This window comes from Mesocricetus auratus, unplaced genomic scaffold, assembly GCF_017639785.1.
Source record: "Mesocricetus auratus isolate SY011 unplaced genomic scaffold, BCM_Maur_2.0 Super-Scaffold_100024, whole genome shotgun sequence".
NCBI classification, from domain to species: Eukaryota; Metazoa; Chordata; class Mammalia; order Rodentia; family Cricetidae; genus Mesocricetus; species Mesocricetus auratus.
In genome coordinates this window covers 6,185,922-6,201,402 of record NW_024429205.1, presented here as the reverse complement: position 1 = coordinate 6,201,402, position 15,481 = coordinate 6,185,922, and the positions used below count along the sequence as shown (strand labels likewise).

The 15,481-nt window shown below is 49.4% G+C and overlaps 1 protein-coding gene across 8 annotated transcripts in view; it reads right to left on the bottom strand.

Moving 5' to 3' along the window:
* The window catches only part of Asap2 (ArfGAP with SH3 domain, ankyrin repeat and PH domain 2), a 154,684-nt gene extending 145,707 nt beyond the window's left edge, over positions 1 to 8,977 (bottom strand). For 3 of the 8 annotated variants that reach the window (XM_040731003.1, XM_040731002.1, XM_040731004.1), the window contains exon 1: positions 8,785 to 8,969. In XM_040731003.1, the coding sequence (XP_040586937.1) occupies positions 8,785 to 8,910 (126 nt within the window). In that variant the 5' untranslated portion in view covers positions 8,911 to 8,969. Of the gene's footprint in view, positions 1 to 8,784 lie in introns of all 8 variants that reach the window. The other 5 variants (XR_005870875.1, XM_040731006.1, XR_005870874.1 and 2 more) reach the window with 3 other exon arrangements.
* Between the last annotated feature and the right edge of the window lie 6,504 nt (positions 8,978 to 15,481).

Below are 15,481 nucleotides of genomic sequence, written 5' to 3'. Positions count from 1 at the left end.
TTATGGGATGCCTATTGGGTATTGGGGAACCAATCAGCATAAACACATTTCTTAACATAGAACTAAAGTCCATAGAAATATTGGTTATTGTCATTGTTGTTTTAAAAAAAAACACTTATGATATTTCTTCTGAGAAACTAGGGAGAGAGGCCTTAAGAGCCTGCTGGCATGACAAAAGTTTTAAGACCAAGGAACCCATCATTTGAAGGCACTGTCTTCATCAACCACCTGATGTTATTGACAAAGCCATTGCCAGCATCCAGTAGAAAGATGACATCATTAATAACACCCTAGGTAGGGAGGGCAGCCTCCTGCCAGAGTGTGAGCAATGGCTGGCCACATCTTGGCAGGGCTGGTCTAGGAGGGAGAGGGAAAAGGAAGGGCTTCTCAGGTGAGGAAGGGAGTATCTACCTCAGGGATCTACCAGAAGTTTCCACTCAAGGAGAGCCGACTCACTAAAACCAGTAACAAGAGAGACCATGCTGACCCAAACACGTTAATGCAAAGAGTTTCCTTAGGCACCAGCTCTATGGAACAGACAGTCGCAGAAACAGCTACTTGTGATGTCAAAATGCTTGATCTGAGGACTGGGAAGATAGCCCAGTGGATAAAAGCACTTGTTGTGGAGAGGTGAGGACCAGGGTGCAGATCCCAGAACCAACCTAACTGTTGGGTGGACATGGTGGCCAACCCGGAGCCAGGGCTTGGAAGGTAAAAACAGTGGATCCTACAAGCAAACATCCTACATCTGTGAGCTCTAGGTTCAACTGAGATACCCTGCCTCAGTGACTAAGGGGGACAGAATCAGAGGAGACTCCTGATGCCAACCCCCGGCTATACACGCACGCACGAGGAAGAAAAAGAAAACCTTGCCCTGCATCCTGGCTCCATCCCAGCCTAGCTCTGTGAAGTCAGTAAGGTGGTTGATCTTCTCTAGGGCTTCAGTAACAGCCAAGTTACAGTAAACCTCGTCTCATACTCAATAAAATGCCCAAGAAATACAGGAAAACAGCGAGGGGAAGCCCGACAGACGTCCAGCATGCTCTGCTACAACAGTTGACCTACACATATCCTCACCACAGCCACGCAGTCCCTGACCCCGAGGGGTGGAAGGTGCCTGGGAATCTACCATCATTTCCCACCGGAGCTTGTCCGACACCAAGGCCAGCATATAACATGTCAAACAAGAAAAGGACAAACAGTAGAAGTCCTGGTCCTATCTAACTGCTAGACTCATGAGGTACACATGTAGGCCGGCTGAACACAGAAGCAGACGACAGAGCCAGAGAAACTGCCCATGGCCTCACCCAGGCAGCAGCAAGGAGCATCCCGGTGACATCAGAGTTAGGCAGTCCCCCTCCCCCCCCCAACTGCCCTGGGGCTCTATAACACCGACTTTAGAGTCCAAATATTCTCAGCTAGATTCCCAGAACCAGTTCGGTAGTTGCACAGTCTAGTTTACAGAGTTTGCAAAGATGTCAGCCATTCAAAGTCACAGACATGGCACCATCAATCCCGGGACCCTAAATCTGAATTCAAGGAGTCCATAAACTTGGATGTGAGGGGGAAAATGTACATGTGTCCCGGTTATTCGCATCTAACTGAAATTCAGTCTTCAACAGCGAGTGAATGAAAGCAACACATCCCAGTGGGCTCCAGTGAAAGGTGTCACAACACCATATAATTATTAGCAATGTCACATGGCATTATTGACACTTGTAGTACTCCACCATGGAGGTACTTAACAGACCCAACAAAAAAATCTTCACATTATTCACAACAAAAAACACAACAAAGATGCCGTATCTTTTTTCAAATGTTTTACAAACTGAAATCGGTACAGTTGGTTTCATTTGAAATTGCAAGTTCCTAGTCTGTGTGTTAACCACTTTCTGCGGGGTACCTGTATCACTGCCAGCACTCAGAGACTGAGAGGGAGTATGAGGGCCAGCCTGGGCTACACGGTAAGACTGTGGAGAGAGCAAGAGAAACAGGTACACTGCCAAAGGGAATCCACGGCACAAAAGGGAAAAATTTAGAAGATAAAATGAAGTTTCACACACATCCTGGAGGTCAGTCCTCTACAGGCTAGTCTCCTTTCACAGCTCTGGCATCTGGCAGTGACACGATAGGCCAGGTACCTAAATACACTCACGAACAAATAAACTCAACAGGATCCCTTTGGAAGAGGGATCACCATCATAAAAACACAGCCTTGGCATTCCAGTCCCAACTGCCGTTCCCTTTATCCCACGGCGTCACAGACACGCTAAATAGGTGGCGAGGCCCTGGCGAGCCATCTACTCTGAAGCCCCGGTCACGGGGTCACATTAGGGAATCCTGTCTGGATGAGCTCATCTCAGTTCCGTCGAGAGAGGAGAGTCTGGAAACCCAGGAGGGGGAGAGCATGCCAAGGAACAAATCTCACCTGCTAACATCTGCCCAGAAACGCAGCAGCAGCAGCAGCAAGGCCCCCTCAGCCCCTGCCACACCCGCTCAGCATCTGCAGTTAAGACAGGGCCCAATGCAAGTCTGCACAGCAGGCCCGGCCACTGCCACTAAGCCATGCTGGACAGTGCCAGCTTCACCTTGGAGGTTAATGGAAGGCCCGCTCTCCCAGCGTTGGGGCATGAGCTGTGTGCTGCCCGGACGACTCCGCCTGCACACAGTAGGCATCTGCCAGCAGAGTCTCCCAGTCCAAGGGACATTTGGCCTTGCGCCCTGCCACCGCCTCATCACCTGAACGACTGCAACAGACCCTATCCCCTGACTGGCCTTCCCTCTTTTCTCCTAGGCCTGGAACAAACACTGAAATGCCTTTAAAATGTAAACGAGTGGGCCGGGCGGTGGTGGCGCACGCCTTTAATCCCAGCACTCTGAGGCAGAGGCAGGCGGATCTCTGTGAGTTCGAGGCTAGCCTGGTCTACAGAGCGAGTTCCAGGACAGCCTCCAAAACAATACAGAGAAACCCTGTCTCGAAAAACCAAAAGAAAAAAAAATGTAAACGAGTGGCAGGAGAAGTGGCTCAATGGTTAGCGCTTCCCACTCTTCCAGCAGATGTGAGTTTTGAGTCCCGACACCTACAACCAGGCAGTTCACAGCTGCCTGTTAACTCCAGCTCCACAGGTTCTGGTCTCTGAGGAGGACCTGCACATACATGTCACATACATACAAATAAATATAAAATAAGTCCTAAAGAGGAAATCAGCCCACGACCGTGTGAGCTCCATACCATAGCAAAAATGCAAATTACCTGCCTAAGGCAAAGCTTGGTGCACTCTAGTCCTAAGCCAGCCCTTAGTGCTGGCCTCTCCTCTCCCTCCCTTGTCTCTGATCACAGGCCTATCTGCCCCTAATACTCATATCTCCTGCTCTTTCCTGGACTCCTCTATTCACAGGCGACTGCTCAAAGGTCACCTCTGCAGAGAGGCTTCCCCTGACTTCAGTATCCTCCCCTCCAAAACCGCTTTCTGCCCCATATTATGGATAATCTTGACTTATCACCACCTGGCCCAGCATTACGTAATCGCCTGTCAATCAGTGATTATCGTCTAGGGAGGAACCTTTTAAAATTGTGGAGGCTCCGGGCCTTGCCCAACTCAGGTGAGATCAGAATTCAGGAGAGCAGATTCTTCCAGTTCACAAGACCCTCCTCCCCAACCAAGCAACTCTGAAGCATGGCCAGGACTCACGCAGCCTGTAACAACAGTACTTGCAAACCTCGACCGATGCACACACTGTCCCTGGGGGTGCTGCTAAAACCCAGATCCTGATTCCACAGCCCTCAAACCCGAGCAGAGGCTCTGCAAGTTCCACACCTTGCTGATGAAGCTCTGCGGAGTTTCAAGGGTCTAAAACAGCTCTCACCAGCGGAACTCTCCGCGAACGTGTAGACTGGAGAAGTTCTAACTTGGCATCATTCAACACAGTCACCGTCAACCCATGTGGCTACCAGGCGGTCGAGATAGACTCATGTGACCAAGGAGCTGCTGTCACTCTTGGGCCAACAGTGCAGACAGAGTACATGAGCCCCACCATGAAAGGCATCCACAAATTCTTGGCCTAAGTTGACTGAATGGACATGAAAATCCCACCAAAGGCCTAGCTGGTCCCCAGCTCAGGAGTGGGCAAATATTTACCAAAGGTAGGGACACAGATATGGAAGAGTGGACTAAACCACCTTGGAGCCACTTGCGACACACCTCCATTCAAGGTGTGACACGCTCTCCACCCACAGCCTTGACCACATGTAAGTAGTCCCAGCCTTGTTCCGCACATCAGTCACCCTAGACGTCCTCATAGGCCTGGCCTGTCACCTGGGCGCACTGATCTGTCTGGAGGATGTTTCTCCCACTGGACCGCAAGTTTTTCTCAAAGAGAAGGGATTTTTCTAATCCTTCCACCTAACACACAGCAGGATTCCACAGACCCCCTAATGAACAGCAGCAAGATCTAGAACCCACAAGGTGGGGCAGCGAGTGAGTATTAGCAGTGCTTTTACGACTAATCGTAAAAGAGAAATTGAATTCAGCTGTGGGGCGGCAATTCCAGTCTAACTGATCCAAAATGGTCCAGATACATCAATGCAGACCTCGGAGCAGCATAACATGATGGCCTGTTGGCCTCTAGAGGTCCCTTCCAAGAACACAAATATCCTGGGAAGGAGGTGGCGTCCTTCTGACCATGGATCCAAAATCTTTTAGCCTGGGACTCTGAAGGAGCTGGTTTACAAACAAGTCACAATTCAGAATCAAAAGAAGGCCAGTTCCCACCGGAACTGCCGGGCGGAGTCTGGCCCCACAAACAGCAGGCCCCCTGGGAGTCTGCACAGTCCAGATGTTCATTCTCCCTTTCAGTTAGAACAGCAAAGAGGTTTCCAAGGTAACCAAGGACAACAGAGTCAGAGAATCAAGGCCCGGAAGGAAGTAGATTAAATTTTAATACTTAAGAGTCAATATCAAATTTATTTTTAAAACTACATCGACGCCAAACAAGCAAGGCAGAATGGATGAGCATCGAAGGCACGCCTCACTGACAACACGGACATCCCAGGAAGGCACGCCTCACTGACAACACGGACATCCCAAGAACGCGCACCACTTCTCTGTTCCGAGAGTATCTTGAAGTAACCAGAGGCATAAAGAACCTGAGATACACAAGCAGAGCTGGAGGGGGCAGCTTGTTTTCAGATTTATGCCACAGCTACTTATTTCTCCCTTATTTCCAAAAGCACCAAGCTGACGCCAGTCGCGGCTCCGCACTTTTTGAAGCTTGCTAAAACAGTGCAAAATAACTACTTCACCCAGAAAAAGTTGTCACCAAGTGAAAAGTTTCAAACCAGCCACACTCTCCTCGCTACCGAGACAATAAACTTGTTAGAAGGAATATATGGGGGCTGGGAGGCTTAGAAGTTACAGTGCTTGCCACACAAGTTTTTATCCAGGACCCAGGTAAAAACTTAGGACAAGCAGCTAAACCCCATCCCTACCCCAGGAGTCAGAGCAGAGGAAGGTGATGGGGAATTCATTGCAGAAAACATCCAATGACAACCACTGGCCTAATCGGCACACAAACCATCCAGGTCACCTGTAAACACCACACACACAGACACACACACACACACACACACACACACATACACAGAGAGAGACACACACAGAGATACACAGACACACACACAGAGATACACATACAGACACACATACAAACATACACAGAGACAAACAGATACACACACAGAAACAGATACACAGACACACACATACAGACACATCACAGAGACACACACAGACACACATACACACACAGAGACACACACAGACACACAAACACACTCATAGAGAAACAGACACACACATACAGACACATCACGGACATACATAAACACAGACACACACACACACAGACAGATACACACACAGAGACAGACACACACATACAGACACATCACAGAAAGACAGACACTCACACACAGACATACACACACACGCGCACACACACACACACATTTCCATTTACTTCTATGCCTTCAGCCATTTGTCCATTTCCTTCCCTTTGTCCCCTTCTCCCCCAGGGTCCATACATTAACTACAGTGAAACCTGGTAAAACAGCATGTAATAAGTCAGTTGTCTGTTGAGTACTGTACCACATACCTTCACCACAGTCTTCAGAAACAGACAGATATGGTTATCCAGAACTAAAAAACGGAAAAAGGAAGTGGGGGAGGGGGTCATCCCAATTCACACAACTAGAAGGCGATGGAACCTAACCTGAAGGTGGCTGGTCTGGCAAGGGGACCATTTAGAGAACGCGCCATCACTGAACACAACATAAAAAGCCGTGTAGTCTGTGAAAGCAGCATGGAGCCAAGTTCAAAATCACTCTCCCCTAGCCTCAAGTTCCTCATCTACAAACCAGGGATAGAGATTCTACACAACAGGTATGACATCAGCATGAAATACGGTCAGGCGCTGGCTAACTGCAGATACTCTTGCTACCGGTATGCAAACCAAGAAAATCTATTTCAATCAGAAACTGACTATGACCAGACATAGCCTCCATGGGAAACCAACAGGTTTGCCAAGGTTAATCAGTTTGAAATCCGTTTACTAAATCCAGAACTCATTTACACAGAATACCGGGGGGACTTAAAGTTTTTAATCTTATTTCTGTGAAATCTAGGAATAAAAGAGCTGTGTGCTTGAAGTCCAAGGATTGTGAGCTTCGTCTGTTATTACATTAGACACAGAACAATCTTGTGCAATGGAAGTGTACATTAATCTAGGAGGGGGAAGAGCATTATTTTAAGCAATCCAGGCTGAGCCCTTTCAACTTTCCAATTACCTCCAACTCCAAATTCATACACACTATTGTCCTATATGGAATACTGGGTTTGCTTAAAATGAGAAAGGCATGCAATGGCTTTAATTTTTCCCTGTTTGCAGCTTGAACCCTTTCTCTTGCTTAGGAGGCATGAGAAGCAAGATTGCAATTCAACAAAATGACCAAATCCATCCTCTCTTCAATCTACTCAGCAACTGAGCTCTTGGGTAATCTCCTGCATTGCGTGCAAAAGCAGCTTTGGATTCATCTGCTGTAAACTAAAATTAATCAGAGGGAGGGTATGCCAACTTTAATCGCAACTCCTATCTGCCTGGCTTCCCAACATCTGCCAGTGTCAATAATATTTAACTGGCACACTGCAGTGAGGAAAACATAACTTCATAAACACAAGCTTTCTTTTAAGGACATCATACACAAAGTCCTTTCCCAAAGAAGGGTTCCTACCTTTTCTTAATGCAGTCATCTCCACAAGCATTAACGACGCACTTTGAAAACACTGTGATTGTTTTCCTAGCGCTGGCACTTATGTGGGGGGGGGTCACAACTCCCCATGCCTCACCCCACCAGAGTAGAATAAAGCAATCTGCACATCACTGAACTCATTACAAAAGATTTACATGCTTATCTTTTGGAAGAGGGGAGAGAGAAGGGAAAGAGGGGGTGACAGCAGGAAGCTGAATCTGGTATTTTCCATTGAGTCTAGTCTTGACTGTGTGTGTCTACAAAGAAAAATATCTTACGCTAAGCAGTCCAGATTATTTTTCCCAATCGATTCTTAATAGCAGATGCAGCGTTCAAGCAAGGGAAAAGGATTTAATGACATTGCTTAATTTAAAGCTCTCTGAAGACCAACCCCCGCCCCACCCAGAAACCGCTGGCATGGGTATTTCAAAATATCTACTCCAATCTTAAAATTCTGACCAAAATAAATGTAGTCATCGGTTCACTACTACTACACAGGTGTCCTGTACACCAGTTACCTATTGTGAGCCCTGCTGAGCGCACAAAACCTAGGAAGCCGAAGAGATGCGACTCTGAATTCGGTTTGGAAGGTGAAGAAAATGATGGAAGTGTGGCTATCCCAATGATGGAAGCCGTGGCCCAGGGACTCACACAGCCCCTTCCAAGCCTGCTCTAATTTTCAACCCAAGCTTCTTGGTTCGTGCAGTCCCTCTTCCCCGGGATCTGGAGAGCTCGCTGCTTAGCAGTTCAATACAATGACTCTGCACCTTGAAAGCCCTTACTAAAATCAGGCCTTTTCCAGGTTAGGGGCAAGGGAGATGACCATGGTGCCAACAGGCACCACACAGGTAGCCCAGGAGCGGCCACCAAAGGCCTTTCGGACCTCAAAGCGCCGGCTCTCCACCTCTCCGGCAGCGCTGCTCTGCGGCACGCAGTGGGAGCTACCAGGCCTCCCGGACTGGGTTGGCACCCCTGACTGAGCAGTTTCGGGGTCACCTGGACCTGCTCCGCTGCTGGCTCAGGGAGCACATCTGCCCCCGCCGGGCCACTTCTGGAACAAGTTGGAGAGGTCCGCGAGGGGGGACCCACCACCCGGGGCTGCGGCGCGCGCAGGGGTCCCCGGCTCGCAACCGCCACGGACTCTGCGTCCGAAGTTGACCTCGCCGAGGTATGGAGCAAAGGACCTGAAACGCTGCGAGGGAAATGAGAGCAAACTGGAGGGTTTTCCCAAAAAGGCCCAAGGTGGCCAAACAGCCTCTCCCCAGAGCCACCTCTCTGGGAACAAAGGGCTTCTGTGTCGGGCACTGTTGGCCCGGCCGCGTCCGGCTCTGGGGGACCAGAAACTTTTCCCGGGTGTGGGCGCGGGCGGCGGGCACCGGGCAGCAGGCAGCAGGCGCAGACGCCTGCGGGTCCCCAGGGCGCAGCGCGATCTCCGCGGCCCGAGCCGCCCGCCCTGCACCGCCGAGGCTGCCGCTCACCTCCTCGATGGCCGCCACGGTGTTCCGGCACTGGGCCGTGCGCGTGGTGAAGCTGGAGGCCGTGGGCGCCTTGTAGTCCTCATGGGTCTCGGCCACGAATTCCGACACGGAGATCTGGTCCGGCATCGCCGCGGCGCGCGGGCGCGGACCGCGGCCGCCTCAGTCGCCCAGGGCGCGGGCTCCGACCCTGCCGCCGCCGCCGCCGCCGCCGCTCCGGGCAGCGGACAAAGGGGAGCGCGGGGCGCGGGAGCCGCCGCAGGGCGCGGGAGCCACGGCGGGACGCGCGGCAGGAGCAGGGGCGCGCGCAGCCCGCAGCTCTGCCCGCTGTGCTCCGGGAGCCGCCGCCGCCGCCGCCGCCGCCGCCGCCGCGTCCTCTCCGAGCGAGCCCAGACGCGGGCGCGCACAGCTGGCGGGAACTGCCCGCCACCCAGCCGCGGGCCCCGACGCCTCCCGCGGAGAGGGGCGGGTCCCGGCCAGGGGGCGGTGGCCGGTGGGGCGCGGTGAGGGGCGGGGCGCAGGCCCGGCCACCAATCGGCTCGCTCGCCGCCACCGCGCCGCCGGGAAGCGGAGGCCGCAGGAAGGAGGGAGGTGCGCGCTCGGGGCCCGCCAGTTGGTGCGGGCCTCCGCATTGTGTCTGCCTTCGGAGCGTGCAGGGGTTCGAGGGCGAGCCCCTCTCCCGGGCTGCGGTGCCCGGGCCCCGCTGCGCCAGTCCGGAGCCCTGGCGCACGTTCCCCGGTGGGCGAGGACTGGGACCCGGGACTCCGGCCCCCCAGCCGGAATGAAACCCACCCTCTGCTCCTCAATCCCACCCCTAGGTGAAGAATTCATCCCCAAATTCCCCCACCAGAACCTCAAGGAAAATCCAAGCGAGAAGACAGTGTGGGTAGCTCGCCCCCTACAGGATGGTGAAGTCCTCCGGGGAACCCCTCCTGCACCCTAGCGGGACTCGCCGCAGGGACAGTTTGGAATGCAGTCACAGGGACCATGAAGTGTCTGTGCACTTCCTCACAGCTTTAAGGAGCCTGGTAAAGATGGGTATTATCATAGAGAGTTGGCCAGAGATCACGAGGTATAAGGCCGAATGGGCTTTCAAACCTATGTCCTTCGACTGAGAAGCGGACTTCCAGTCTCCAGTGAACGTCGTGTTCCTTAAACTTGTAACTTGTACAATTAGGGCTAATGCCATTTACTTCTAAAGTTTTAGGGTTCTAGGCCAGACTTCACCCTACGGAGATCACAGGGCACACTGCAACGATATTACTATCGGAAGAGTGGAGGGGGGACCCCAGAGCAGTAGAGGTTGTGTACAAGAGGAGGGGAGTTATTGTTCCTGGTGGTTCAATGAGAAAGGACTGCCTACCACAGCTGGCCCATCACAGGCAAGACTGGGCCAACAAAACATCTGAATTAGTACGCATTTTCGTTTATAGCTCTTGAGGAATTCTCAGCTGTATTTTTTAAAAAATCCAGAAGTTCTGAAGACACCAGTCAAAAATCACACCCTGTAACTCCACCAGGCATGTGGCGCGGTGGTTGCCGCTGCCAACAAAACAGCCTAGGGAAACTTTACAAGAAACCTCTTGTGAAAAGGAGGGAGTGTGAGACACGTTGGAAACCCAACTGCGGGAGACAAAAGTGGTCTCCTGACGCTGTAGGACAGTAGACCAGCCAATCTTTTTAAAGCTCCCATGTACATGTTTGCTGTATGAGGTGGCAGCTGGGGTCAGACATTATGTATGGCTTCTGGTATTTCACTTGCACTGCGTGTGAATGAATTCAGGGTTCCAAGATAGCTGTGCCAGTGGGCAGCTTTTATTGCTGGGCTAGGCAATACATTGCAACCCCCAAGCTGCATCTCTCTAGCTCTCTCTATCTTTGTGGTTTTCCATCCTTTTAGCATCTAAGGGACTCCCTATCCAAGCTTGTATAACTTAAGGGTATTTTGTTGTAGTACACCCTCTCCCACACAAGGCACTCTTCTGGTCCCTTTAACTCCTTCCCTCTGTAAAACCCTGTGTTCTTGGTTGAACTTGAAGATTATTCCCTGTAACTTTCCAAGGCTTTATTTTTGGAGGACTGGTCTCTGTGATGCCTTGGGAAGTTAAGAGAAAATAGTGCTGTTCTTGACATCTAATACACTACCAGCCAAACTAATCAACGTGTCTATCACACACACACACACACACACACACACACACACACACACAACTTTAAGTTTAGAAGACAGTTTTATGTGTAGTTCTGAGGATTGAATCAATGTCTTGAACCTACTAGGCAAGTACTCCAACATAAGAGCTACTTCCCCGGCCCTTATTTACATATTTTAGTGCATCAAGAGAAGCTGACATTGCTATTAGAGGTCTAGCCACCACTATATGTATAAAAATCCCTGAAAATCTATTTTAAAAAATTTCTGGGCAGTGGTGGCACATGCCTTTAATCCTAGCACTTAGGAAGCAGAGGCAGGTGGATCTCTGTGAGTTCGAGGACAGCCTGGTCTACAGAGTGAGTTCCAGGACAGCCAGGGCTACACAGAGAAACCCTGTCTCAAAAAAAAAAAATATTGCCGAGCGTTGGTGGCGCACGCCTTTAATCCCAACACTCAGGAGGCAGAGGCAGACGGATCTCTGTGAATTCCAGGCCAGCCTCCAAAGCAATACAGAGAAACCCTGTCTCAAAACAACCCAAAAAATATTAATAATAATCCTTAATGATAAAATTGTCCTGAAACTGAATAGAGGCAATATGTAATCTCATTTATCCCACTCCTTGCAAACATTTATGTTTTACCATAAAATATAAATGCATTTGAGTATAGAGTACTGTCCTAGATCCCAGTAAGGAGTGGTTCAAAATGCATATTATGTAAACTATGTTACTTTTTAAAGTCTGAGAAAATGCATATTAGGTAAACTATGTTACTTTTTAAAGTCTAAGAAATTTTAAACCCATATATCTTTGGGCCTATATAATTCATATAAAAGACTGCAGTCCTATTTTTTTTTTGACCTTGGGTGTATTGGTCTGTTTTTGCTGCTATAACATGCCTGAGGCTGGGAAATTTATAGAGAAGAGGAAGCTGGCTGGGATATAGCCGGAGGGTATAATCCTAGTTCTGGTCTGGAGTGTGCAGGGCCTGGGCTCATCTCCAGCACTAGAAGACAATAGAAACAGCAAGGGAGGTGAGGAAAGGGGAGGAACTATTTAGCTAACTGCTTTGGAAGCTGCACTGTCAGTTTTGTTGACTTGACACGACCCTACATAGGCCTGGGAAGAGGGAATCTCTATTAAGGAATTGCCACCATCGCACTGCGGGCTGTGGGCTCGTCTATAGCTCATTTTCTTGACTGGTAACTGATGAGGAGGGCTCACCCACTGTGGATAGAAGCATCCCTAGACAGTGGGCATAGGCTGTGTAAGAAAAAAACTGCACAAACTGTAGAGAGATGCCTTTCCGCCAGCCTGGTTCCAGAGCCGCATCACTCCCAAATAAACACACAGGAGGCTATATTAATTATGAAGCTGTTGGCCTTGCTTGTTTCTTACTGGCTAGCTCTGACTTAAGTATTTATCCCATAATTGCTAATCTAAGTATTTCTCTTACCGGAGAAGTTTCCGGGCTTCTTATCCCTATGGCGGTTACATCTTGACTTCCTGTGTTTCTCCTACTCAGAGTCCTCCTGGACTCCTAGTCCCACCTATCTTGCTTCCCTATTGGTCAACAGTACTTTATTGACATATACACAGGACTTCCCCAACAATAAACCAAGGAGAGAAAACCACTAAACAACACTCCTCCATGGTCTCAGCGTCAGTTTCTGCCTCCAGGTTCCTGCCTGGGCTTTTCTGGCTGATAGTCTATAACCTATAACCGAGATAAACGCTTTCCTTCCTTGGATTCAGTTTTATCACAGCAACAGAAGACAAACTAGGACAGAGGCCTAAGTCTAGGATCAAGCAGCCCCATCAATGTGGCCTCCCGGAAGGTGGTAGCATAAATTTGACATTACGCTACCTATAAGACTGATCACAGACTATGAGCCAGTTCTATAAAACTCTGTTTTATAACTCATTTTAATGAGAACTAATGGAGGTCCCACGAAAACTATTTCATGGCTTCCAAGGATAGTTTTCACAGTGCTCTAACGACCTCCTAGTCGGCCCCTCCTCAGGCCCATCAACATACAAGTCTATTAGGGAACAAACCACATCTAAACAGTAGCAGAGGGAGAAAGGGCATGTTGTCCTTGATGTTGGGATAAACAAGAACTGTGCGCATGAGTTCATACCAGTTCATTTCAAATCAACTTCATCACTGAGAGATCTTTGCCAGGCGTGATGGCCACACCTTTAATCTCAGCACTCTGGAGGCAGAGACGGGTAGATCTTTGTGAGCTTGGGGCCAGCCTGTGCTATACTGTGAGACCATGTCTTAGAAACAATAACTGGATTGTTTTGAGACTTTGAAGAGTTAAAAGGTTCTGGATAATGGATGCAGGCCTGGAAGACACTGTTGGCATCCTCTCGATAATGCTTTGGGAGGATGGAACCATGAGCAGCTGGGGTCTTCTTGGAGGAGGTGTTACTAGACCGATGCAGGGCCGTTCTGGAAGAGGATGCTGGGAGTCTAGCTTTCACCCTCTGTCATGAGGTGAGCAGCTTCCCTCCACCACATCCTACCACCATGATGTCTTCCCTCACCACAGGCCCCAAAGCAGCAGGGCCAAGTAATGGAGAACTGACTGAAACCCCTGAGACAGTGAGGCAACGTAAACCTTCATCCTTCAAATCAATTGTCTCGGGAAACCCAAAGGAAGAAGGATGAGAGGAAAGCCCACACCCAGCAGCCCACTAAGACTGGGTAACGGCCCCGTGTCCTCAGGAATGTCCTTCCTCTGCTAGATCACAAGAACCTGAGGTTTTTTTCACTCTCCGACCAAGGCGGAAAAATACGTTCTTAGCTCTGAATTTTTCTGGAGGGTTGACTGGTTTAACACAGACCTTTCCAGTTCACTTGCTGTTAACTTGTAAATGATTACTCTTGGAAGGAACAGATCCGTGCCTCACAGGAACTGTGTGGTAAATGGTGCACTAAAATCCAAGCACCCAAAGCCCAAAAGGGCCCCGTGACGTGAACATGAATATGGAAGCATTGCTGGGGATTTCTCCCCCACATTATAAAGTACTTCCCGTTCCCCCCAAAATATAATGTGAAAGGGGCCCCAAGGTGAAAGACAGCTGTACACATCTGTCACCTGCCTCACTTTTCGTGCATGGAGACCACAGGCAGGGAAGGGTTTGGCAGTGCCCAATTATAATATAAATGAATACCTAGATCTTGGTGTTGAGCTCCATTTAATTCATATATAAAATAATAAGAGACATTTACACTAGCTTTAAAAAAAGACTTATGTGTGTGCATAAATGCACACATATGTGTCTGCATGTACATATGTGTGCCATGTGTGTGTCTCGTTCACCCGGAGACCAGAGAGTGTGTCAGATCCCCTGGAACTGGACTTAAAAGGTTGTTGTAAGCTACCATGTAAGTCATGCAAGAGGGTGTTGGGAACTGAACCCCGTTCCTCTGGAAGAGCAACAAGTGCTTTTAGCTGCTGAATCACCACCCTTCCGCCTCCACTTTAAAACACACAAACACACGTTTGTTTGTTTGTTTCTTTCTTTCTTTCTTTCTTTCTTTATGTTTATACGTCTGGGTGTTTTGCTTTCATGTATGTCTGTGTACCACATGCATTCAGTGCCCTCAGAGGCCAGGGGGAGCATCAGCTGCCCTGGAAACGGAATTACAGATGGTCGTGAGCACACGTGCTGGGAATTGAGCCCGCTCTTAGCCACTGATCCATCTCTCTGCTCACCCGCCCATTTCAAAAGGTGCTCTGCCACTGAGCTACGCCCTAGGTGAGCTCCTATTTAAAGCTCTTCCCTGCTCCAGCATTCATGATTCCATTACACATGACTTGTGTTTGTTTCAACACAGAAAGAAAACACCTTAAGAGATATATTACCGCTGAGAAACTCATCCTTGAACGTAGGGATTTGTGTTTGTTTCTAGCTAGCCTGGAATTTTCTTGTAGACCAGGCTGGCCTCAAACTCACAGATACTCATCTGCCTCTGCCTTCCGAGTGCTGAGACTAAAAGTATGTGCCACCGTGCCCAGCTTAGACCTAGACATTTGAAAATGAGTGTATTCCGGATCCACCGTTAAAACTGATTTTAGAGACGATGACAAGCACATTTATTCCCAGCTAATTTTACAGAATGGCACAGGAGGATAGTTCATTTTGTCATCTTAATGAGGCCTCTGGGCTCTCAGTGCTGAAATGCAAGAGGAGTCTAGATAAACGCGCTTAAAGCTGAGACTGGGGGTAGTCAGGTGAGTTTATGTCACACATTTAGGAATGCCATGGGTTTGGGTTCTGCCTTGCGTCTGATGGAAACCCTATGTGTTGGTGGTGATGTGGTCCATCTCTTCCCAAGTCCGCATCCTGGCAGCTTGAAATTGCTCGGTAGGAGTATTTACACCGGAGAAATGGACAACTGCTAATCATGACTGGAGTTACTGTTTCACTGATTGTCTAAGCCCAAGCAAACGGCAGAGAGTTGTGAATGCGTTCAGCCACTGCAGTGTGAGTAGTGAAGATGTCTGAGAGAAAATGCTGCCAGTATTTGCAGACT